At 42.8% G+C, this 23,216-nt stretch overlaps 2 protein-coding genes across 3 annotated transcripts; one reads left to right on the top strand and one right to left on the bottom strand.

Annotated features, from left to right (window-relative positions):
• Nucleotides 1-1,045: 1,045 nt before the first annotated feature.
• Nucleotides 1,046-22,884, top strand: LOC306925791 (organic cation/carnitine transporter 2-like). Of its 2 annotated transcripts, XM_079504866.1 has the most exons (13): nucleotides 1,046-1,167; nucleotides 1,661-1,911; nucleotides 2,073-2,187; nucleotides 2,605-2,708; nucleotides 7,207-7,361; nucleotides 7,567-7,738; nucleotides 8,973-9,111; nucleotides 9,872-9,969; nucleotides 11,975-12,189; nucleotides 12,788-12,970; nucleotides 13,159-13,294; nucleotides 19,598-19,719; nucleotides 22,535-22,884. In XM_079504866.1, the coding sequence occupies exons 1-12, from the start codon at nucleotides 1,159-1,161 to the stop codon at nucleotides 19,692-19,694; spliced, it is 1,674 nt and encodes a 557-aa protein (XP_079360992.1). In that variant the 5' UTR covers nucleotides 1,046-1,158; the 3' UTR covers nucleotides 19,695-19,719; nucleotides 22,535-22,884. The 2 variants fall into 2 exon arrangements, with proteins under 2 accessions (XP_079360992.1, XP_079360993.1); XM_079504867.1 differs by lacking the exons at nucleotides 19,598-19,719; nucleotides 22,535-22,884 and adding an exon at nucleotides 13,890-14,010.
• Nucleotides 5,072-6,034, bottom strand: LOC306927268 (retinol dehydrogenase 12-like; the record flags this gene model as incomplete). The annotated part of the gene is made up of 1 exon (XM_079506977.1): nucleotides 5,072-6,034. The coding sequence occupies one exon, from the start codon at nucleotides 6,032-6,034 to the stop codon at nucleotides 5,072-5,074; it is 963 nt and encodes a 320-aa protein (XP_079363103.1).
• Nucleotides 22,885-23,216: the final 332 nt, after the last annotated feature.

Below are 23,216 nucleotides of genomic sequence, written 5' to 3'. Positions count from 1 at the left end.
AGACAGTGGGTGGGACACATCACATATGCAATACAACCATCAATCAAACAAGATAACATCCTGGAAAACAGGTAGACAAGACAGGCAAATTAATACAGATGGAGCAAACAGACAACGAATCCGGTTGTGTGTGTGTGTGTGTGTGTGTGTGTGTGTGTGTGTGTGTGTGTGTGTGTGTGTGTGTGTGTGTGTGTGTGTGTGTGTGTGTGTGTGTGTGTGTGTGTGTGTGTGTGCGTGTGTGCGTGCGTGCGTGCGTGCGTGCGTGCGTGCGTGCGTGCGTGCGTGCGTGCGTGCGTGCGCACGTGTGTGTGTGTGATGCATGGCCTTTAAGATCAAATGTTGTAGAACAGGTAGTAGTAGTAGTAGTAGTAGTAGTATGTTGTAGAACAGGTAGTAGTAGTAGTAGTAGTAGACAGTAGTAGACAAGACAGGCAAATTAATACAGATGGAGCAAACAGACAACGAATCCGGTTGTGTGTGTGTGTGTGTGTGTGTGTGTGTGTGTGTGTGTGTGTGTGTGTGTGTGTGTGTGTGTGTGTGTGTGTGTGCGTGCGTGCGTGCGTGCGTGCGTGCGTGCGTGCGTGCGTGCGTGCGTGCGTGCGTGCGTGCGTGCGTGCGTGCGTGCGTGCGTGCGTGCGTGCGTGCGTGTGTGTGTGTGTGTGTGTGTGTGACTGTGTGTGTGTGTGTGCGTGCGCGCGTGTGTGTGTGTGATGCATGGCCTTTAAGATGAAATGTTGTAGAACAGGTAGGTATTCTTCTCACAGCCATAAGATTCTCTTAGAGTCCTCAAATAACACAGTCTTAATGTGCCCATATCTGTTCTGTTTCGCCTCCTTATCTCCTTCGGGGGCGGAGATGTTTATGATTCCCCACACTGGCATCTCTGTATTAGGCCTCCTTATCTATCTTACCGCTACCAACCAAGGTCAACCACAAATGTCTTTATCTCTGGGTTTTTTGACAATGGGAGTCATTAAGCTTCAACAACTGGCAACACACTTGACATTCAGTTCTGAAGTGAAAGCTGCTCCACCCATCTGCAAATTACTTTTGAGACATTTTTAAAGGACCGATGGGTGACATTCGTACATTCTTGAGGTGAGACAACTGTAATCAAGTCACCTGGGACGCTCTTCTTATTCTTCATGCTCATTCCTCATGGAAAAGGTACGGTAGCCTATGCACATTTTCTTTTTGTTATTTCATTGTTTTGTATTGAGGACTTTAATACTGCTCTACCGATTTGAATTTATTCGACATTATCAGGAAACTTTGATCAGGTCAAGTTGATACTATATCCATTGCCAAATAATGATAATGTCCCCAAATGTAGAAATGTGGAAGTGTTGTTACAACAGTAGATTATCTACACACTACAACAGTAGATTAGGAACAACCAGGCTTTGTTTGGAGACAGACCAAGTCTATGGTGCCATCTCAGGACTTGTAAGATGTAAGATGTAACTTAAGATGTAAATCGACCTCAATTATGCACTAATGAAGCAGAAGCTCCAGGCTATACAGAAGTTAGGCGGTGTAGAATCAGTTTGCTTACGCATACGAATGTTGTACTTGCATGTACCTATTTACCTCGTGCTCTGCTCCCTGAATGTCTCCATGTCACTGTTGGTGTGTGCATGTGTGCCTGTTTGTGATCTAGTTCGAGGAGGCCACCTCTTTTCTTGGCGCCTGGGGTCGATTCCAGAAGACTGTCTTCTTCCTCCTAAGCCTCGGCTGTGTTCCCAGCGGTTATGTGGGCATGGCCATAGTCTTCATCGCTGATATACCTCCTCACCACTGCCGCCTATCTCCCCTCAACTCCTCGTCCTCTCTGTCCTTCAGCCTGAACCTCAATCTATCTATTCCCCTAGAAGAGGTGAAAGGGGAAGTCACTCTAAGTCGTTGCTCCAGGTAACCGCGTAAATGCAGAGTTGATACATTTCATACATACTTAGTAAATATGGAAAGACAGACAGACAGACAGACAGACAGACAGACAGACAGACAGACAGACAGACAGACAGACAGAATGCTTTTCCTGAATGCTGTGTCTTTATGTCTACATGTTCCAGGTACAAACAGCCAACAGAGGTGTTTGGGGATGTTTTTTATACTAACGAGACAGAGGGGTGTGTGGATGGCTGGGTGTTCAGCTCTGAGAGATACTCGTCCACCATCATTACTGAGGTCTGGACAAATTAAAATGCACATTTAGAGTAGTGTTTTGTCGAGCAATTAAGTAAGTAAACATGAACAGAAGTAGGCTACACTTGACTTCAGAACTAGCTATCTTTTCATCATCCGAAAATATAATATTTTTGATAGTTTACACGTTTTCTGCATTCTGTATCCTCTCAACATGGTAAAAATATCCTGTTTTAACAAACGTGATTCCCTATACATGCCATGAGTATACCATGATGAAATGATGTGATGACCTTGAACCGTCTCCCTTTGTGTGTGTGTGTGTGTGTGTGTGTGTGTGTGTGTGTGTGTGTGTGTGTGTGTGTGTGTGTGTGTGTGTGTGTGTGTGTGTGTGTGTGTGTGTGTGTGTGTGTGTGTGTGTGTGTGTGTGTGCGTGTGTGCGCGCGCGTGCGTGCGTAGTGGGCTCTGGTGTGTGATGACAGCTGGAAAGCCCCGTTCACAATGACTGTGTACTTCCTGGGAATTCTTACCGGAGCGTTTGTGTCAGGAATCCTCTCTGACCGGTACGAGCTGTCTTTCCCACTAATAGAATGAACAAAGTACATTTGGCAGCCAGTTGGCAGTTGGCACAGGAGTAATGTTCCTGCCCACCACTATTGAGACCGGATTGGCCATGACTTAACCACAAAAATAAAGAAAAAATAAAACTAATTCAAAAAAATCACACAGATAATTATTTTTTGATTTATATTTTTGAAAATATTTTTGGGGCTTTTCTTTTGCCTTTATTGATAGATATACAGTAGCTTGACAGGAAACGGGGAGAGAGATGGGGGGGAAGACACACAACAAAGTTCGTTGGGATTGAATAATGTATAATAATGTATAATGTATATTGAATTTGTATGGTGTGGCTCTGCAGGCGGCAAGCCGTCATTAGGAATGGGTCTGTGCGGAGGGCTGTCTGAGTTACTAATACCTAATACATTGTGTGTCCGGGGCTAAACAGCTGGACCGATCAGCGCTAAATGTCTTGTGCACAAGCCAAGGAAGTAGCCTACCTCCACAATCCTGTTTTTTCACAGGTTGTTCTATAATTTGTGTTGAGGGGCACTACCCACAATGCATGGCTTTTGAAGATTACCTCATGGCAGCCAAGTCTATGGACTTTCTAATGTTTGTTTAGAGCACTTACATGACATAAATCATTTGCCAGACAGTCTATAGGCAAATGTTTGTTTATAGGCACTAAATTACGACAAAAGACACAAAAGACGCCATGTGGCCGATATAAATACAGTGGGCGCCCCTCACTTCACACAAGTGTAATTCTTATATTATAAACTTTTTGAGGGGCGCTGGCCCCTATAAACAGCTATAGTGTAGATTCTGTCTGAACACAAACATTAAAGTCCATTGACAATGAATGGAGAATTTACATTATATGTGCCTGAGCAAATTGGCTGGTATGTCTGTCGGTATGTTGGTGAAAACCTTTGGCCAATAAGGGACCACTATTATTGGTGACGTAACTAAGGTGTGTTTCTAGTCCTACATACTTACACCTAGAAACCCCATTCAAACCTATTTAGGTTCATCTTACGGTTTGCCTGAAAAGAAATCTTTGAAATGTTTCATAGTTTTAGAAATATAGTGCTTTCAAATTTGAGAAATTCACAATGGGGCTCAATGGCAGATATTGGCACGTCAAAAAAAACACTTTCACCTAGAAACTCCATTCACACATTTTATAATTCAGCTTACTGTGGAGACACATGCTGGAACTTTTTACTTTGAAATGATTTGTAGTTTCTGAGTTATTTAACTTAAACGCCCAATGCATTCTCAATGGCAATAGCACAAACTTTGGCATACTACTAGTCCTACATCAGGGGTGCCCACACAACCCAACGAGAGATCTATTTTCAAAATGACCAGCTCAACAAGATCTACCCACTGATAAAATAAGTGTACCATTGCTGAAAATAGTTTAAATATATAATGTACCTAGGTTGTATTTTTGTTTTATTGGATGATGTACGATGACAAGAGGGCACCTCACTTCACACAGGTGTGATTTTATATTTTATAATTGAAAATATTGAAATCAGTGTAGGTCGGATCGGGCTGCAACATTGCAAGGCTCCTCATATCTCCTATAGTTTGTCTAAGATTGTTTGATGTATCTTTCAGATCTGGCAACTGGTTGTCATTCTTCTCCTCCTTCAGCCTGTAATATGAATTGATGGCTGATGTTAGGCCAAAGAGGGAGGCCAACTTCTTTCCCAGGTATAGTCGCAGACTGAGAGGGTGGAAGTAGCAGCTTTCTGCACGTGGAACCAGACGTATGAAGCCACAGCCTTCTTTGGCGGGGGGCATTCATTGCCTCTTTGGTTCCGGGTCCTCGATGTCCTCCTCATCTGTACTGTATTCCTCCATCATCTCCCCACTGGCGAAATTCGACGAGGAACTTTCACTTTTTGCTGATGCTGTTGCTGTGTCATCTCATGCTTCCCCAAAGACCACCGGTGGTCCTGGACTGTAATCTGTAATGTACTCTTCCATCATCTCACCGCTTGAGAAATAGATGATGGTTTGACAAGGAGAGAAATGGATAATATGAGGAATCTTCACCCTTTGGAATGTCATTCATTTCCAACAAGGTTTGGGAACCTAGCTGGTTGGATGTTCTCATCATTCTCACCATCAACCCAGACCAACCATAGACCTAGCTGGTTGGATGTTCTCATCATTCTCACCATCAACCCAGACCAACCATAGACCTAGCTGGTTGGATGCTCTCATCATTCTCACCATCAACCCAGACCAACCATAGACCTAGCTGGTTGGATGTTCTCATCATTCTCACCATCAACCCAGACCAACCATAGACCTAGCTGGTTGGATGTTCTCATCATTCTCACCATCAACCCAGACCAACCATAGATGCACTCAGATCCCACAGTTTCTTGGCTGCTTCATCATCTAAGCCCTGAAGTGCTGCCGTTGTAGGGCTGCAGTCGCTGTAGTACAGTCCACTCTCATTCTGTAGGCCTTCATCCACAGCACAGTGGATCGTGGTCTGGGCTCCTTCCTTTGGCGATTTGAGGAAATTCATAAATGGTTTACATACAAGTCTCTTCCACAGGGGCATTGCAGCCCAGAGGTGTCGCCCAAGCTCAGTTCGGATAACTCCGGGGTGTAGGCTGTATGTAGTTACCCCGGTACCTTGCAGTCGACGGGCCAGCTCCCTTGTGAAGAGGACGTTTGCAAGTTTGCTTTGCCGGTAACTTGACCAGGGGTTGTATTTTTTATCTAGGTTTATGTCATCAAAATTGATTTTACCTCTCTTATGAGCTATACTGGAGACATTCACAATACGACTAGGAGCCGTCTTCTTCAGGAGATCCAAAAGGAGGTTTGTTAACAGGAAGTGACCCAAGTGGTTCACACCAAACTGCATCTCAAAGCCGTCTTCAGTCAGCCATTTTGGACAGGACATGACGCCTGCATTATTGATAAGAACATCCAACCTCTCTTCACTGGCGAGTATGTCTTTTGCCAGTTCTCGCACTGACTGCAGAGATCCCAAGTCCAACTTTTTGACAATAACGTTCCTGTTCCCACTGCTCTCCTGTATAACCTCTGCAGCTTTACTGGCCCGATCCATGTCTCTACAAGCCAGAATGACCCTCGCACCCCGGCTAGCCAAGTCAACAGCTGTCTCCTTACCAATTCCTGTGTTGGCTCCCGTAATCAGGACAGTCTTTCCATCCAAACATGCTTTGCTATGACACACCCCTCCTGCGATCCATTTTTTCATTGCAAAAAATCCCACCCCTGGTCCTATTACAGTGATGAGGGTTATAGATAATATAAGTGGGATCATCTTATATTATAAGATGATCGCTAACGAAGTTTCTTAGATTCTGCATGTCTGTGGGATGTTATTAATGCCTTCCATCCAGAATTACATTTCGGGTCCAAAAACGACCATACACACTGGTTTTAAATGTTTTACACTTTACAATAGACACACAAGACAAGAAAATCAGGGAAGATAACTGCATTCACATCAACAACACAAATTAAAACTATTTGTACTTTCATAATTTGTATCTTTTCCCAATTATGTACACGACTGATGTCATAGATGACTGTCATCATAGATGACTGAGTGAGCCATAAAGTAAACCTGATAAAACCACACAGTTGTATACAGCACGCATGGCACGCACAACACATTTAACGCTGCAATCCATTTAACGCTGCAATCCATAGCTTCATCATAGTCAGTATGCGATAGTACAAATCCTTCATTGTATGGCACTGATAAAATAAAGTCCTTCTCTGTGTCAGTTTCAGAATCAGATTCAACGTTATTGTCACATCACGGTTTTACAAGTAAAGAGTGGTTGAAATATTTTCTTGTGCATAGTTCCGATTGTGTCGTTATTGCAAGATAAAAAGAAAGGGAGATCAAGGCAAGGAAACAAAAGTTTAAGTTTAAAGCTTTTTCCACAAATCGTACAAAAAAGGGCTTTCCCATGTTTTCCCACGTTAGATGTGGCAAACCTTTGTTGCAAAACTTAATTCGCAACTAAATGTTTATTTAGTTATTTATTATTATTATTTAACTTTGTTTTTGTTTTTGTTTTTTACACATAAAACATATTTACACATAGTACCTGAGATGAGCTATATAAAGGTGAATGAGCAGCCGCTTGTTGTACAGTTTATTGTACAGAGCGGTCTGGGGAGTTCTCCAACAAACTGAGAATACAGGGGTTTATTTACATCTCACATCCTCAACTCATTACAGGCTGACCTTTACCAGCTATAGGTCGTATAAACGTTACATGCATGCTGTATCCTGAACTGAACGATGTGCTTTTTACACTATTGTGCATGGAAAGATATAGATCTTTAAAAATATGTAAAGTTTGCATACTAACAGACAGTACTGTAATCTGACTTCATACGATAAAGTACTGTATCTGTTTCTGTGAAGTTATCTGTGGCATATACAGTACACTATGCTTTCTCTCCATTGACTCATAGTTACGGTCGACGTGTGATCTTCTTTGTGTCTGCGGCAGTTCAGACAGTATTTTGTCTGCTTCTGGCTGCCTCCTCCAGATGGGAGATGTTCTGTGTCCTCTACTTCTTACTGGCTATTGGAAGGGCTGCCAACTACACCTGTGCCTTCATACTGGGTAGGGAGATACACAAACACAGTCCGATGAACAGACAGATAGAGATCTACTACATCTGTAGATGTCTGTCTGTCTGTCTGTCTGTCTGTCTGTCTGTCTGTCTGTCTGTCTGTCTGTCTGTCTGTCTGTCTGCCTGCCTGCCTGCCTGCCTGCCTGCCTGCCTGCCTGACTGACTGTCTGTCTGTCTGTCTGTCTGTCTGTCTAGGTTCTGAGCTGCTGACCAAGAAAGTGAGGAGCTGTTTTGGGATCATTGGAATTGGCTTCGGCTACTCTCTGGGATACACCTTGCTGCCTCTTTTTGCCTTTTACATCAGGAGCTGGAGATGGCTTCTAGTGGCTCTGTCTCTTCCTGGTCTACTCTATATACCTCTGTGGTGGTAAGACATACTTGTATGGAATGCAATTTGTCTAGTAGAATAGTAGTAATTAAGGCAAGGCCATTAATGTTCATTCATATAACATATTTCAATAACAAGGCAATTCAAAGATCTTTACAGTACACAGACATTAATTAATCTGGTCAAATTTAACACTGATTTATTCTCCAGAAACACAGGACTGGAACAACATAAATAATATCTATATAATAGCAGGGAACACAAGGGAATGGGAGTTTAAATAAACACAGGAGGTTTGTATACCTCGGCCAAACTTTCAAAACTGTACATGGAAGCCTACTGCCCTACTACATTAATTGTCAGCACAATAGAATTCATGAACACCTATGTGGCAGGTTTACAAAATGATCACATTGGTGTCATTCGCCATGAAGTGATGCTTAGTATGAAGATCTTGAAAGTGCAAGAACTGCTTTTTGACAATGGGAGTCATTAAGCTTCAACAACTGGCAACACACTTGACATTCAAACATTCAGTTCTGAAGTGAAAGCTGCTCCACCCATCTGCAAGTTACTTTTGAGAAAATTGTAAAGGACCGATGGGTGACATTCGTACATTCTTGAGGTGAGACGACTGTAATCAAGTCACCTGGGACGCTCTTCTTATTCTTCATGCTCATTCCTCATGGAAAAAGTACGGTAGCCTATGCACATTTTCTTTTTGTTATTGTTATTGTTTTGTATTGAGGACTTTAATACTGCTCTACCGATTTAAATTTATTCGACATTATCAGGAAACTTTGATCAGGTCAAGTTGATACTATATCCATTGCCAAATAATGATAATGTCCCCAAATGTAGAAATGTGGAAGTGTTGTTACAACAGTAGATTATCTACACACTACAACAGTAGATTAGGAACAACCAGGCTTTGTTTGGAGACAGACCAAGTCTATGGTGCCATCCCATGACTTGTAAGATGTAAGATGTAAGATGTAAGTCGACCTCAATTATGCACTAATGAAGCAGAAGCTCCAGGCTATACAGAAGTTAGGCGGTGTAGAACCAGTTTGCTTACGCATACGAATGTTGTACTTGCATGTACCTATTTACTTGTTTACCTCGTGCTCTGCTCCCTGAATGTCTCCATGTCACTGTTGGTGTGTGCAAGAACTGCTCAAATGAACTTTAGCAAGGTAATTCCCATCATGATGCATTGTGAGCATGATCGTCTATTTTGTAGTAAAGTTCTAATTCATTCCAATGGCTATAGGTTTATCCCAGAGTCTCCTCGCTGGCTATTGGCTCAAGGTCGTATCAAGGAAGCAGAGCTTATTATCAGGGCTGCAGCAAAGAAGAATGGAGTCATGGCACCCGAGGTTATCTTCAAACAAGAAGTTACTCCACTTATGGTATAATACAAGTACACACACATGCATGTTTTGTCCAAATAAAGAGCAAAATAATTTAGGTCAGTGACAAAATGGTTTGGCAAGATAAAATCTTTTAAAATCATATTTTAAAGGCATGTATCAGGTTTGTTATAAAGGAATATTTTGTAATTGTTGAGGAATTTTCCATTTAACACATCTCTTTTATATATATTATATATATTTAGTTGCACATACTTTGTAGAGCTATGTTTCACTTTGTACCACTTACTGGCATAAAGAAAGCCTCAAAGGGGTCATTTTGACCTATGGAGCGAGGAGATTACAGGCTCTGCTTAGCTTCTTGCTCATTATTATTTTGCAACGAGATATAGAGTTTCGGCCCACTGCACCCCCTCCCTCCTTCTTCTTCTCTGCCCTCCTGTCTGTCTCTCCCCCTTGTATGAATTTATTCTTAGAAAGTCTGATATTGGCAATTAATCTAATATTTAGATTTAGATTATCAATTTAGAATTGACTAATCATTGTATCAGTATTTCTTAAAAAAAATGTCTTTTCATGTATTTCCTTTCTTTTTCCAGTATTTGTCGATTGTATTGTATCAAAATAAGAACATTTATTTTCGGCCATCTCCGCATGTTAGACAGTTCAAGTGAGACAGCAGGGCTGTCCACATCTGTCTCTGTCTGTATGGAGGCCATACATCTAACGTCATCTCTCTCTCTCTCTCTCTCTCTCTCTCTCTCTCTCTCTCTCTCTCTCTCTTTGTATCTGGGTATAGGGTGCAAGTCCTGCACATAGCCAACATCTGTACACCTGGCTAGACTTGGTTCGAACGAGCAACATAAGAAACCTCACCATAATCACCATCTTCATCTGGTAAACACATATAGGATGCTTTATTGGGACATTTGTACAATCATATTGTAGACCAACAAGAAAGTACCTGCATGTATACCACATATTGTTATATTATAATATGTGGAATACATGGAGGTACTTTCTTGTTGGTTTACAGCTGGCATCCTGGCCAAGATAGTTAATTGGCACTGATCAGTCCAGCAGGTTGCGAGATTAGCCCCGGTAGGTCTAACAGACAGACCTATTGTAGACGGCTCTGCCTCCTCTATGTTATATAGATTAGCCTCGGTAGGTCAAACAGACAGACCTATTGTAGACGGCTCTGCCTCCTCTATGTTATATAGATTAGCCTCGGTAGGTCAAACAGACAGACCTAGTGTAGACGGCTCTGCCTCCTATATGTTATATAGATTAGCCTTGGTAGGTCTAACAGACAGACCTAGTGTAGACGGCTCTGCCTCCTATATGTTATATAGATTAGCCCTGGTAGGTCTAACAGACAGACCTATTGTAGACGGCTCTGCCTCCTGTATGTTATATAGATTAGCCACGGTAGGTCTAACAGACAGACCTATTGTAGACGGCTCTGCCTCCTGTATGTTATATAGATTAGCCACGGTAGGTCCAACAGACAGACCTATTTGAAGACAGCTCTGCCTCCTATATGTTATATATTTTTTGAGTGGTGTAAACCACTCCTACAACTGGCTTTGTTAGTTTACGTGTCTGTTTGTACCAGAAAATGAGCATGGTTGCTATGGTCACCCAGTTCACACGGGTGTGATTTCATTACGTCAGACATTACGTCAGACCACAGTTGATCAGTCTATATAAGACCTTACACCACTCAGTTCACACGGGTGTGATTTTTTTTCATCATTCGTAGTTTTACTACACTATGACGTCCAATATAAAAACAAAAAATATTAAAAAGCCGTGCTACTCTATGACATCCAGTGTAAAAAAACATTGAAGAAAATGCCATGTTAGACTGGTGCTTCTTATGGTGCTTCCCTGTCATCTAGTGCTTTCCTGTCACCTACACCTATGGTGCTTGGTGCTTCCTGAGGGTATGCGCATGCATAAAGAGAGTGGCGAATCGAGTGGCAAAGTGAGTTTAACGTCATTTACTGGTAATCAGATAGGGCTGTTCTGTTTGGATGTATGGGCTGTCAAGGCCAGAAAGTAGGTGTTCCCGCGTGTCACTTGCATACCCTCTATGGTGCTGCCCTTTCATATTATGGCGCTTCCCTAGCTGTCTTCTATGGTGCTTACCTGTTTTCCACGGTGCTTACTATGGTGCTTACCTGTTTTCCACGGTGCTTACTATGGTGCTTACCTGTTTTCCACTGTGCTTACTATGGTGCTTACCTGTTTTCTATGGTGCCTGACTATGGTATTGATCATGATATTGTACTTATTATTAGTAGGAAAGTAGATATGTTTGTTGGTGAAAGTAGAGGGAAAATAACTCATCTGGCACCCCTGTTCCAATCTGTCAAACTGTAAAAATAAATACAAATAAAAGTATTCGTTCTGTAGCAGCCATATAGAGCGTCCCTGTCCCACCCCCTACCAGGGCCCAGGAAATGATTCCCCGTTCATTTTCCTCATAGACATTTAAAAAAGTATTTATTTAAAGACCTTTTAAGCCTCGTACAAAGCCAACTCGAGTTGTGACAAATCATGACAACAAACACAATTTATCGGGCCAAACAAATAATTAGAAAGAAAAAGAAAACAACAACACTGTTACAACACTTTTTTTGTTGTTTTTCTTCTTTGTAATTATTTGTGTTTGTTGTCATGATTTGTCACAACTCGAGTTGGCTTTGTACGACGCTTAAAAGGTCTTTAAATAAATACTTTTTGAAATGTCTATGGGAAAAATGCATTGGGAATTATTTCGTCATGAAAGGGGACTGCAACGCTCTATAGAAGAATCAATTAGTCAAAGCCACCCCCCCCCCCCCCCTCTTTCTCTCTCTCTCTCTCTCTCTCTCTCTCTCTTTCCATCATTTAGGATTGTGAGTTCCATGACATATTATGGAATGTCTTTAAACACACCAAACATGGATGGAGACCCTTACATCAACTGCCTGGTTTCCGGAGCGACTGAGTTTCTTAGTAACGTCTGTATTTGGTTTGTGATACGCTACACTCCACGGCGTTTCCCCCTGCCCTTCACTATGTTGCTGTCTGGGGTTCTACTGCTGCTGATCAAGCTCATACCTGATGGTACACACACATGCACGCACACCCACACTTCATTTCTCTCTCCCTCTCCATCCACACCCCCCCCCCCCCCCCCCCCCCCTGTCTCTCTATTAAAGTAGGCCTACAGCAGAAATTCATAGAAACAAAATTGTAACAAAAAATACACACAGGGGTAGAGAGCACAAGCTACAGTTGGATGGATAGTGACTTCATGGGTTGGTCCGGTATATGATTCAAAACTGTGTAGTGGGTGTGAGTAGAAAAAAAGTATTAGTTTTCAGAAAAAAGACTGACATCACTAAGCTGTATATGTCCTTTGAAATGTTTCTACAAAGGAAGGAGTATAGTTCACATTGATGCCTCCAATACCTAACCTGACTCCGCCAGATGGGGCAGCAGAGAGTACACAGGGTTCCCCCCCTCCTGGAAACCCTGTGTACTCTCTGCTGCCCCATCTGGCGGAGTCAGGTTATCCAATACCACCTTCTCTACCTGATGTAGAGAGAGGACCAAGATATTCTGCAGTACATGCTTTTACCATTCTTTATTTCATTCTTTCCTCTCCTCTCCTCTCCTCTCCTCTCCTCTCCTCTCCTCTCCTCTCCTCTCCTCTCCTCAGATCTGTCCATTCTAACTCGGGTCCTGGTGATGGTAGGGAAGACAGGAGTGACAGGAGCATATTATTTCCTCTACCTCTACTCCACGGAGCTCTTCCCCACTGTAGTGAGACACATGTCGCTGGGAGCCCTGTCCATGTCTGCCCGCATAGGCAGTGCTTTGGCACCATACATCGCTTTCATTGGTGAGAGAGAGAGAGAGAGAGAGAGAGAGTGTGTGCGCGCGTTTTGCTTATAAATCTGCAATTTTCACCATTTCTTGAAGACATACATGTACAAATATTTACTTGTGACTTTTTACAGCCCATTGATATAGGTATCAGTAGCACTATCCCAAGACTAGATAGATACATTGATAATATTGTCATTCTAGGTACATTCAACAAGTTCCTCCCTTACTTCCTGATGGGTGGAGCCACTGTCGCAGCTGGCCTTCTGAGCCTTTTGCTACCCGAAACCAAAGACCAGGAACTACCAGATCTCATCCCTCACACTAAACCGCTGGTCCAGTAGGTTTTCCCTCTGTTTTGTATCTATGCAGTTAACATTATTCTAATAGACCCCCAGGTGTGGTTATACTATTCAAATATGTCTTCCCTGTGTATTTTTTGTTTCCTCCTGAAAGCAAAAAGCCTTTGAATCAAAAGGCTCAATCGAAATACACAACTTACACACCCTAACCCCTCCCCCATTATCATACTATACTGTACAACAGCTGTACTAATGTGAAAACCAGGTATACTTAACACAGCGAATGCTAATCGCGTATCAATACGTTATCAATTAATCAAACGTCCGGTGCGAACCACGTATCCATACGTTCTAATCACTTTTTTATAGCATACTTTCATTCATCTTTTTACCCACCCGGACAATGAAGAACCATCCCCCTGTCATTGCTGCTTAGTCCCGCTCACGTGATCAGAAAAAAAAAACGTGTAGAAGCCAGTGTAAAATGGACGCGCCCATGCAATGATCTCTAGTCGGTGTGTGAAAAGAATCAAATTTCACCTAACCTCGCCTCACCAGGCTTTCCTCCACCTATTGGCTTTCACCCAACACTATAATACTCGATTCCCCCCTCCCCTCCTGTTTCTCCTGCAGGAGGAGGGCCTTGCGAGATGGGGGCTCTGTCCTGGCTCTGTCTCTCGGAAAAAAACATGATGAACGGATCGCTGCCTAAACACATATGCACCGGATCGGCATTGCAATGCATAACGTCTGCAACACACATGGACAGATGCATGTTTCCTTCTTCATACTGTAGCGACCAAACGATCCCCGAGCCTACAATACTACGAACTAACCACAGTATCGAGGGGCCGCCACGACAACAGACAGTGTTCCGTTGGTGGATCACGTATCGCCATGCAGAGCCGTCATAATCGGAGATCGCTCGGACGTGTGATTGTAACGCTTTTTTATTCATTATAATTGTAGTGATAAGACCGCAATGAACGCGTCGGGGACGTAATCGACCCGGGTGTAATGTATAACGAACTTTTCCGCGTCCTAAACCGTGGTGTTGTAATCTGTGGAAGTCATTTTTTTCTTGTCGTCGACATCACAGCCGGGCTTAGCACCTCTCTGGACACTCCCGGTGAAGGTTTTTTTTTCTCCATCGCCCCCAAGATGCATGCCCAGGCATGTTCCCCTATACTAGCTTGAAAAACAAAATCAGCTGATGATGACAACGCGTCTCACCGTTATACTATAGTTCTGAACCGAACGGTGGAATGGGACTTTTTATAGCCGTACGATCAAGACTTTTGCTGCCCAATGTGCCCATGACACCCCCCCCCCCCCCCCCCCCCCAATGTTACTGCGATCAAGACAATGAAAGCAGTGAGCGAGGCGAGGCAAACATCATCATCATCATCCTCATCAGCTCATCTAAAGAAAGCAGAGTTATGAAGGTTTATAGTCAGACATTGACAGGCAGATATAACAATAAACACAATAAATATGCTATACATCCTATACACCGAATGTAAACCTTTTATTTACAGTTTGGTCTGTAAACTTCTACTGTAATAATAAAAATCACACCCCTGTGAGTTGCGCGGTGCAACTGTAGAGAACAGTTGCACCGCTCACTTCACAGGGGTGTGATTTTTATTATTACAGTAGAAGTTTACAGACCAAACTGTAAATAAAAGGTTTACATGACTTTCTGTCTCAGTCCGTATATAGCGAGCTGTAGTGAATAAGTACAGAACAGTTGCAACGCTCACTTCACAGGGGTGTGATTTTTATTATTACAGTAGAAGTTTACAGACCAAACTGTAAATAAAAGGTTTACATGACTTTCTGCCTCAGTCCGTATATAGCGAGCTGTAGTGAATAAGTAGAGAAGTAGAGTTGCACTGCTCACTTCACAGGGGTGTGATTTTTTTATTATTACAGTAGAATTTTTTTCCTTATGAAAGCAGAGAGTCTTCTGTTTCATACGGTATATAGTATTTATATGTCGCTATAGGCCTTATTTTGTGAATATTGAGGAGTTCACGTCCATGTCTTCTCTGAAGTTATCTGGTGGGCACAAGCTGCATTCAATAACCAATTACTGTCTAACTGTAGATGGGATCAATGTTTACTGTTTTCCTCGTAAAAGTACACATTCAGGGCTTTCATTCGGTGTATAGGATGTATAGGATATTTATTGGGTTCAATTTTATATCTGCCTGTCAATGTCTCTGACTTTAAACCATCCATAACTCTGCTCGCTGTTCAAGATAACCACTTCCAGGCAAATGCAGGTGTTGCAAAAAGGTCAATATCTCCAGAATGGAACATGGTAAAATCAAAATGTATTTTTTTTAATTGAAGTGGACAAGTTCAGCTTTCTTTTGATGTATGCGTGTGATTCTCGCTATAAGAGAACATTTTGCTGTGGGCCCCCGAACAAGGCCTTTGTGCAATGTTAAACGGTAGCAACATCAAAATAGGCCTGCCGAGATCTTGTAGCAATCAAAGTGTTAATGAACTGTTGGGTGTGGCCATATCAAAACATAATTTTCTGTACACTTTTTTGAAAAAAGCTTCCTCCTAGTATAATCATGATGTACCTGATGATCATGTTTTAGGGGGGGGGGGGGGGGGGGATCATGGCACTCTATCTTTAAATTAAATCCATGTTCCCTATACTTGTGTGGAGGAAACAAGATAATGTTTACTTCCGAAAGCAGAGCGCGCAAGTACTGCGATCGGCTGGGTATGTTGGTGTTGTCCACCGTATGTCGGTGTTGTCCACCGTATGTCGGTGTTGTCCACCGGCCAATAGGCAGGGGACCACCATTCTTGATGATGTAACTAAGGTCGCCTTCACACCAGAAAGCTTTACTGCGATTAAAACGAATCCTGCTGCACATTGTCGGAAAGTGCGCTTCGTTTGGCAGGTGTGAAGCCTCATAAAGAACCGCATTCTACTCTGCCAAAAAACGGGGGTTTCACTTCGCTTCCAATCACATTTGATTTCGATTCGGTGCAGGTGGGAATGCAATCTGCAGCAAATAAAGGAAATGAAGCTAAACACAGTTGGAGATGGAGAAGGGATATTAATTTTACGCAGCGCAAAGATGTCCCGTTTAACCTCATAGATGTGGGCAAATAAGCAGAGTAGGAGACTGAAGCCCTCATTGAAATATGAGGACGAGTACAGTAATCAATTGCTTAAGGAAACACTGTAGTGTACAGAATATTCAGTCCGTCTGTGCGTAAACATGGAGTGTTGTCACTGCAGTGCTGTCCCTGTGTGGGGAGAGAGTGGGAACTTTCTTCATGTCGATAAACTTGCCCAAAAGAACAGTGCGTGCACACACACACACACACACACGCACACACGCGCGTCTGCACACAAGAGTGAGAGAGACGTCTAGTCCCCGACACACGTTACCCTAATTTTACGTCCTAACTATTATTCGAAGTATTATTTTAACACCATAGATTTCACTGTGTAGTTTATGAATGGAACACATTGATGAAGTTCCCTAGCTGCGTTTCCAATAGGCCTATCTCACAGCCCGTTTTTCACGCCCACTTCCGGTAAATAGTGGTGACTTTAACATGAGCATTTACACGTTTTTTTCTCTGGAGAATCTAAGTACATTTTCTAATGTAAAAATGTGACAGACCAATATTATTATGAAGCAAACAATATGGTAAATCAGCTCGAACAGATAGAACAAACCTTACCTTGAGAAAACAAAAGTTGTAGACTTCTTAAATTACCTCTGTTAACATGAAGCGTCTATGGAGTGACGTCACGCTATCACCACTAACCCCGAAAGGGGGCGTATTAAGGGGGGCGGGGAAATTCTGTGAGATAGGCTTATTGCTGCGGATGACAGCGCAGTGTGAAGGCAAACCGCAGAAAATTAAATATGCAAGAATCCCAACTCCGCCCATTCGCATCGAGTCTACCGAAGTATTAGTGTGAATGTGACCTAAGGTACGTTTGGTGATCGACTGGCTATGTATGTCAGGGTAAGAATGGTGGTCCATTATGGCTGTTGATGGTGACGTAACTAAGGTACGTTTCAAGGTTGGTATGAGGTCAATAACGGGTCTAAAGGATTTAGAACAGCAGTTGTAATAGACATTAGTTAAGTAGCAGGCGCAAGTTGGCACCTCGACAGAGTGCATTTCTAGTTATGCCTGTGTGATTATTACAATCTTTGATGCTTTGGATTTGCTGCTTTTTGACAGACATACCATGAATCATCAGATATCTATTGATCATGACCACCCATAATGACATGGAGATATGGTTGATAGATACCAGTTTAGTAAACATCTGAACAATTATGTAACAAAACATTTGAACGCCCAGATTGCCCACTTCTTTTTTTGTTTAGATTTTAGATTCAAATCATAAAGTCATCATTACTGCTGTGCTAATTTATTATGCTGCTTATGGCCCACATAATCCACTTACCCATTATGGCCCACTTGGAGCAATGAATTACGTCCCTTTTATGGCCCAGATCTGGTTTGCCAGAGCTGTGGAAACATTGTTCAGTCCCAGCACTGGGCCAGAACAGAGCTGTGGAAACACTGTTCAGTCCCAGCACTGGGCCAGAACAGTATGGAAACACTGTTCAGTCCCAGCACTGGGCCAGAACAGTATGGAAACACTGTTCAGTCCCAGCACTGGGCCAGAACAGCATGGAAACACTGTTCAGTCCCAGCACTGGGCCAGAACAGTATGGAAACACTGTTCAGTCCCAGCACTGGGCCAGAACAGTATGGAAACACTGTTCAGTCCCAGCACTGGGCCAGAACAGTATGGAAACACTGTAGGCCCAGCACTGGGCCAGAACAGTATGGAAACACTGTTCAGGCCCAGCACTGGGCCAGAACAGTATGGAAACACTGTTCAGGCCCAGTACTGGGCCAGAACAGTATGGGTGTGGCCATAATTGGGCCGGACCAATTTTGCTATGCTACAGTTTTTTCCTCAAAATGGAAACTTGCTATACAGTAGGCCTATATGCTATACAGTAGGCCTATATGCTATACAGTAGGCCTATGTGCGCCTATGTGCTATACAGTAGGCCTATATGCTATACAGTAGGCCTATGTGCGCCTATGTGCTATACAGTAGGCCTATATGCTATACAGTAGGCCTATGTGCTATACAGTAGGCCTATATGCTATACAGTAGGCCTATGTGCTATACAGTAGGCCTATATGCTATACAGTAGGCCTATGTGCTATACAGTAGGCCTATGTGCGCCTATATGCTATACAGTAGGCCTATATATACAGTAGGCCTATATGCTATACAGTAGGCCTATATGCTATACAGTAGGCCTATGTGCGCCTATATGCTATACAGTAGGCCTATGTGCGCCTATGTGCTATACAGTAGGCCTATATGCTATACAGTAGGCCTATATGCTATACAGTAGGCCTATGTGCGCCTATGTGCTATACAGTAGGCCTATATGCTATACAGTAGGCCTATGTGCGCCTATGTGCTATACAGTAGACCTATGTGCGCCTATATGCTATACAGTAGGCCTATGTGCGCCTATGTGCTATACAGTAGGCCTATATGCTATACAGTAGGCCTATGTGCGCCTATGTGCTATACAGTAGGCCTATATGCTATACAGTAGGCCTATGTGCTATACAGTAGGCCTATATGCTATACAGTAGGTCTATGTGCTATACAGTAGGCCTATATGCTATACAGTAGGCCTATGTGCTATACAGTAGGCCTATATGCTATACAGTAGGCCTATATGCTATACATTAGGCCTATGTGCTATACATCAGGCCTATGTGCTATACAGTAGGCCTATGTGCTATACAGTAGGCCTATGTGCTACACAGTAGGCCTATGTGCTACACAGTAGGCCTATGTGCTATACAGTAGGCCTATGTGCGCCTATATGCTATACAGTAGGCCTATATGCTATACAGTAGGCCTATATGCTATACAGTAGGCCTATGTGCGCCTATATGCTATACAGTAGGCCTATATGCTATACAGTAGGCCTATGTGCGCCTATATGCTATACAGTAGGCCTATATGCTATACAGTAGGCCTATATGCTATACAGTAGGCCTATGTGCTATACAGTAGGCCTATGTGCTCACGTGTCATTAGTCACTCTTCACTTTTGGAAGTGTTATGGAAGTGAAGCAGATTCCTTTTTTCTGTTTATTAGTTATCTCTCTCTCTCTGTGCTCTGTGCTGTGTGTGTGTGTGTGTGTGTGTGTGTGTGTGTGTGTGTGTGTGTGTGTGTGTGTGTGTGTGTGTGTGTGTGTGTGTGTGTGTGTGTGTGTGTGTGTGCGTGTTTTAGGTTGTCCAAACTGTTTGCGAGACACAGTGGTCCAGCTGAGTGCCAGGAGGCTGAAATGGAGAGCAGATCAAGAACGAGCCTAAACAAACAAACTTAGACCATGTCTACACCGAGCACAGCAGGTATAGAACCAAGAATCAGAAGGGTTTTATTTGTTACTACCCTCATACAGGTTCAAAAAGCAAAACGCAATCTTGTGAGGTCCACAAAGTACTGTAGTGTAGCCTACTTCAACAATAGTGTAGTGTTTCTCAACCTATTTTCAGGCAGATAACTAAAAAAATAGATTGAACCAATGTTTGAGAATGAATGTGGATATAATTTCATCTTGGTGTTCGGCTCTGCTACATTTTTCTCCCTGCTCACTGCTCAGCACAATTAGACAGCCATCATTAAACATTAAGAGCAGGGAGATAAATATACAATAACAACCCCCCATGGGGAACACAACTAATAGCAGAGCACACCGGTTGTTCTGGGGTGGCGTTGGGAGCAAACTCGAGTATATGCTGCCTGAACTAACTTCGCAAGCTACGTGTATCATTTGTGTTAGTAATAGTATGTGATTATGTAATTATTAGCCTACTTCCCATGATGATTGATTGGGAATTGAATTATAGGTGAACAGGTGAACATAAAGCCTTACAGACAAACGATGCAACAGGAACTGACAGGAACTGACTAGGGAACAAGACTAATATACACATGAGGGCTGATTACACACATTACAGCATGGGGAGGACAAGAACATAGAACCAAAACAACTAACATGGAAATACAACACCTAGACATAGGCAAAGTCTGTGACAGGTTCATTTTATTAGCCTACTTCCCAGGGAGAAAAAAACGCGAAAAAAAATAATAAGTAGAATTCTGTCAGGCCCTGCATGTCACTGAATGGCAGGGCTGTGTGTTGATCATGAACTGAATAGAATACCCAGGACCTGATTGGACACAAGACCGCAAGGACGTTTTTCGGTTATATCCTTTTGAGTGTTTGACTGTACTCTGTACTGTTTACATTTTTTGTTTTTTGTTACCGTGGTAGCATGGTTACCAGCCCTGGCACAGGGATGTCAAGCCCTGTCATGGGGCTTCCATCCCTGTCAAACAGAAACACACTTCTGAAGTGTTCTGTATGTTAGCCTCAAAACCACATGCAGCAAGTGTCCCTAGTGTTTTGGAAGTATTCCTATATTTATTTACTGGCAGGACTTGAACTGGGGAAGCATTTTAATCATTTAGAGTTTTAACAGGGGGACCGTGGCACAAAGTTGTTCCAGATGGGGGTCAGCGGACAAATACTGTACAATTTCATTTGGGGGTCCTTGACATAATTTGGAGAACTGCTGTAGTGGAACATCATGCCTGCTGAGATGGAGAGTGACATGACATGAGGAGGCATGTGAGATTAAATGACTTGGCGTGTGATAAGATGAAGGGAGCAGTTACTGATATACACAGGTTGTAAACACGAGACAAATAAACAGTGATCTTAAACTAAATGGTTTATTATTGATTCATTTATTAGATTAAACTAATATAAAATGGATGTCGATCAATACTTGTCACAGTAATACAGTAGGATCAATCGTGCAATTGGGACCCATTTGTTTGTCACGACACATTTTTATCTGTCCCATTATTTTTTGTTTGCTACATTTTCTTTTTAATTATTTCAAAACATTTCGAAAGCTATACCCAAAAGAGAAAAGAGGTTTTTTTTAAACAATATACAATTATCTTTTCAGTAATTACATGAATAAATTACAAAAAAAAATCAAAGAAATTACATAAATTAGAAAACAAATGTTTAAGTAGTAGTGAGAATAGCCTCTCTTGTGTGTGTTTGTGTGTGTGTGTGTGTGTGTGTGTGTGTGTGTGTGTGTGTGTGTGTGTGTGTGTGTGTGTGTGTGTGTGTGTGTGTGTGTGTGTGTGTGTGCTCCCTCCTCTGGATTGCTCTCACGTGAAGCTGCTGACACTGCAAATCCTGGGAAATAATATGCTGCCGTGCGGTGCATGTTCCTCCCTCCATCTCCTGCGATTGGGGAGTGGGGGTTGGGAGGGAGGGAGGGGGGAGGCGGTGTGGGCCTTTTGAGGAACGAGCCTTTATCCCCTCTTTCTGCAGTGACTGGGGTGGAATAATTACGTGGCATGGGCAAAATAAACTCTGCTCATCATCAAGGGTCTAGTGACAGTCAGGGTGTGTGTGTGTGTGTGTGTGTGTGTGTGTGTGTGTGTGTGTGTGTGTGTGTGTGTGTGTGTGTGTGTGTGTGTGTGTGTGTGTGTGTGTGTGTGTGTGTGTGTGTGTGTGTGTGTGTGTGTGCGTGCGTGCGTGCGGGGAGGGGGGACAGTTCCTGTGAGTAATAGTGAGCTTTACACAGCAGTTAAAAACACATTATTTACAGCCATGGGTTTTAATGTATCACGCAGTAACGAGCCGCCAGCCAATGGTCTGGTATGTGTAATCAGAAGCTCACTCTCTTTCTGAGATAAACTCCAGGCAGACAAAGAAAGCTACCGAAGCCCCTCATATTATGGAAGTGAATAAGCAATCTCCCCCACTACACTGTGCTCCTTTTACACCGTAATCTGTGTTTGTACACTGTCAAATCCTGAGTGTTCATTTAAATCAGAGTGTACAAATCATAAATGTAACAGAATACGGGTCCATATGGTTACATTGGGATATTTTCAGATTTAGGCCTAGGTGTGTTTGTTGTATGTTCATCCATCATGTGTCTTGCATTGTTTAACTGACACACCCCTTCTGGCCTTCTCTGATCCTAACCCTTTTTTAGTGCTGATCCTAACCCTAACTGCAGTAGCAAGAATAACAAATACGGTAATACCTTTAGTATTATTAGAATCAGAATAAACTTGTCATCACATCAAAGGTTTTCAAGTGTAATTCAATTTTTTTTATATTTTTCATAGAGGGACAGACAGTAGGCTGACAGGAAATGGGGGAGAGAGATGGGGGAGTGACATGCAGTAAGGGCCGTCGGGATCGGGAGTCGAGCCCGCGGCACACCGCCAGACCAGGACCACCGGCCAAGGTGCCTGGACCGCTGAGCCACAGGCCTGTGCTGTTTATTTTTGAATGGGGTGTACAGAAGTGGTATGACTCATGTCTATCTCTCAAACCACACGTCAACATGTAAGCAGCCAACAGAAGCAGCCTCCCTGAACAGCAGACTATGTGGATGGAACATATTGCATTAGCTAAAGCTGCCACACTGTGGAGATCCACTTTACTTGCAGGAAACAAAGTGGACACATTCCTAGCATGCTCTTGTGCATGCTAGGAATTAAAATAAACATTCTGATTCTAATTAAAATAAACATTCTGATGACACATTCTCCACCTGGGGGCGTTTTTTTTTTATTTGAGAATTTGTATGAAAAAGGAAAGCCATGTGGTCACCAAAATCAATAGGGTTCTGTCACGACCTGGTGGTGTGGTGAGAACTGAGAACCCAAATGCAGGACGGCCAGACAGAATAGTGTTCAAAACCCATGATTGGGAATTTAATTATACCGTAGGTGAACATATTGCATTAGCTAAAGCTGCCACACTGTGGAGATCCACTCCACAGTGTGGCATAAAACCTTACAG

Source organism: Electrona antarctica (genome assembly GCF_951216825.1).
Source record: "Electrona antarctica genome assembly, chromosome: 7".
Lineage (NCBI taxonomy): Eukaryota > Metazoa > Chordata > Actinopteri > Myctophiformes > Myctophidae > Electrona > Electrona antarctica.
The sequence above is the reverse complement of the archived record's forward strand: the minus strand, read 5'-3'. Positions and strand labels throughout refer to the sequence as shown.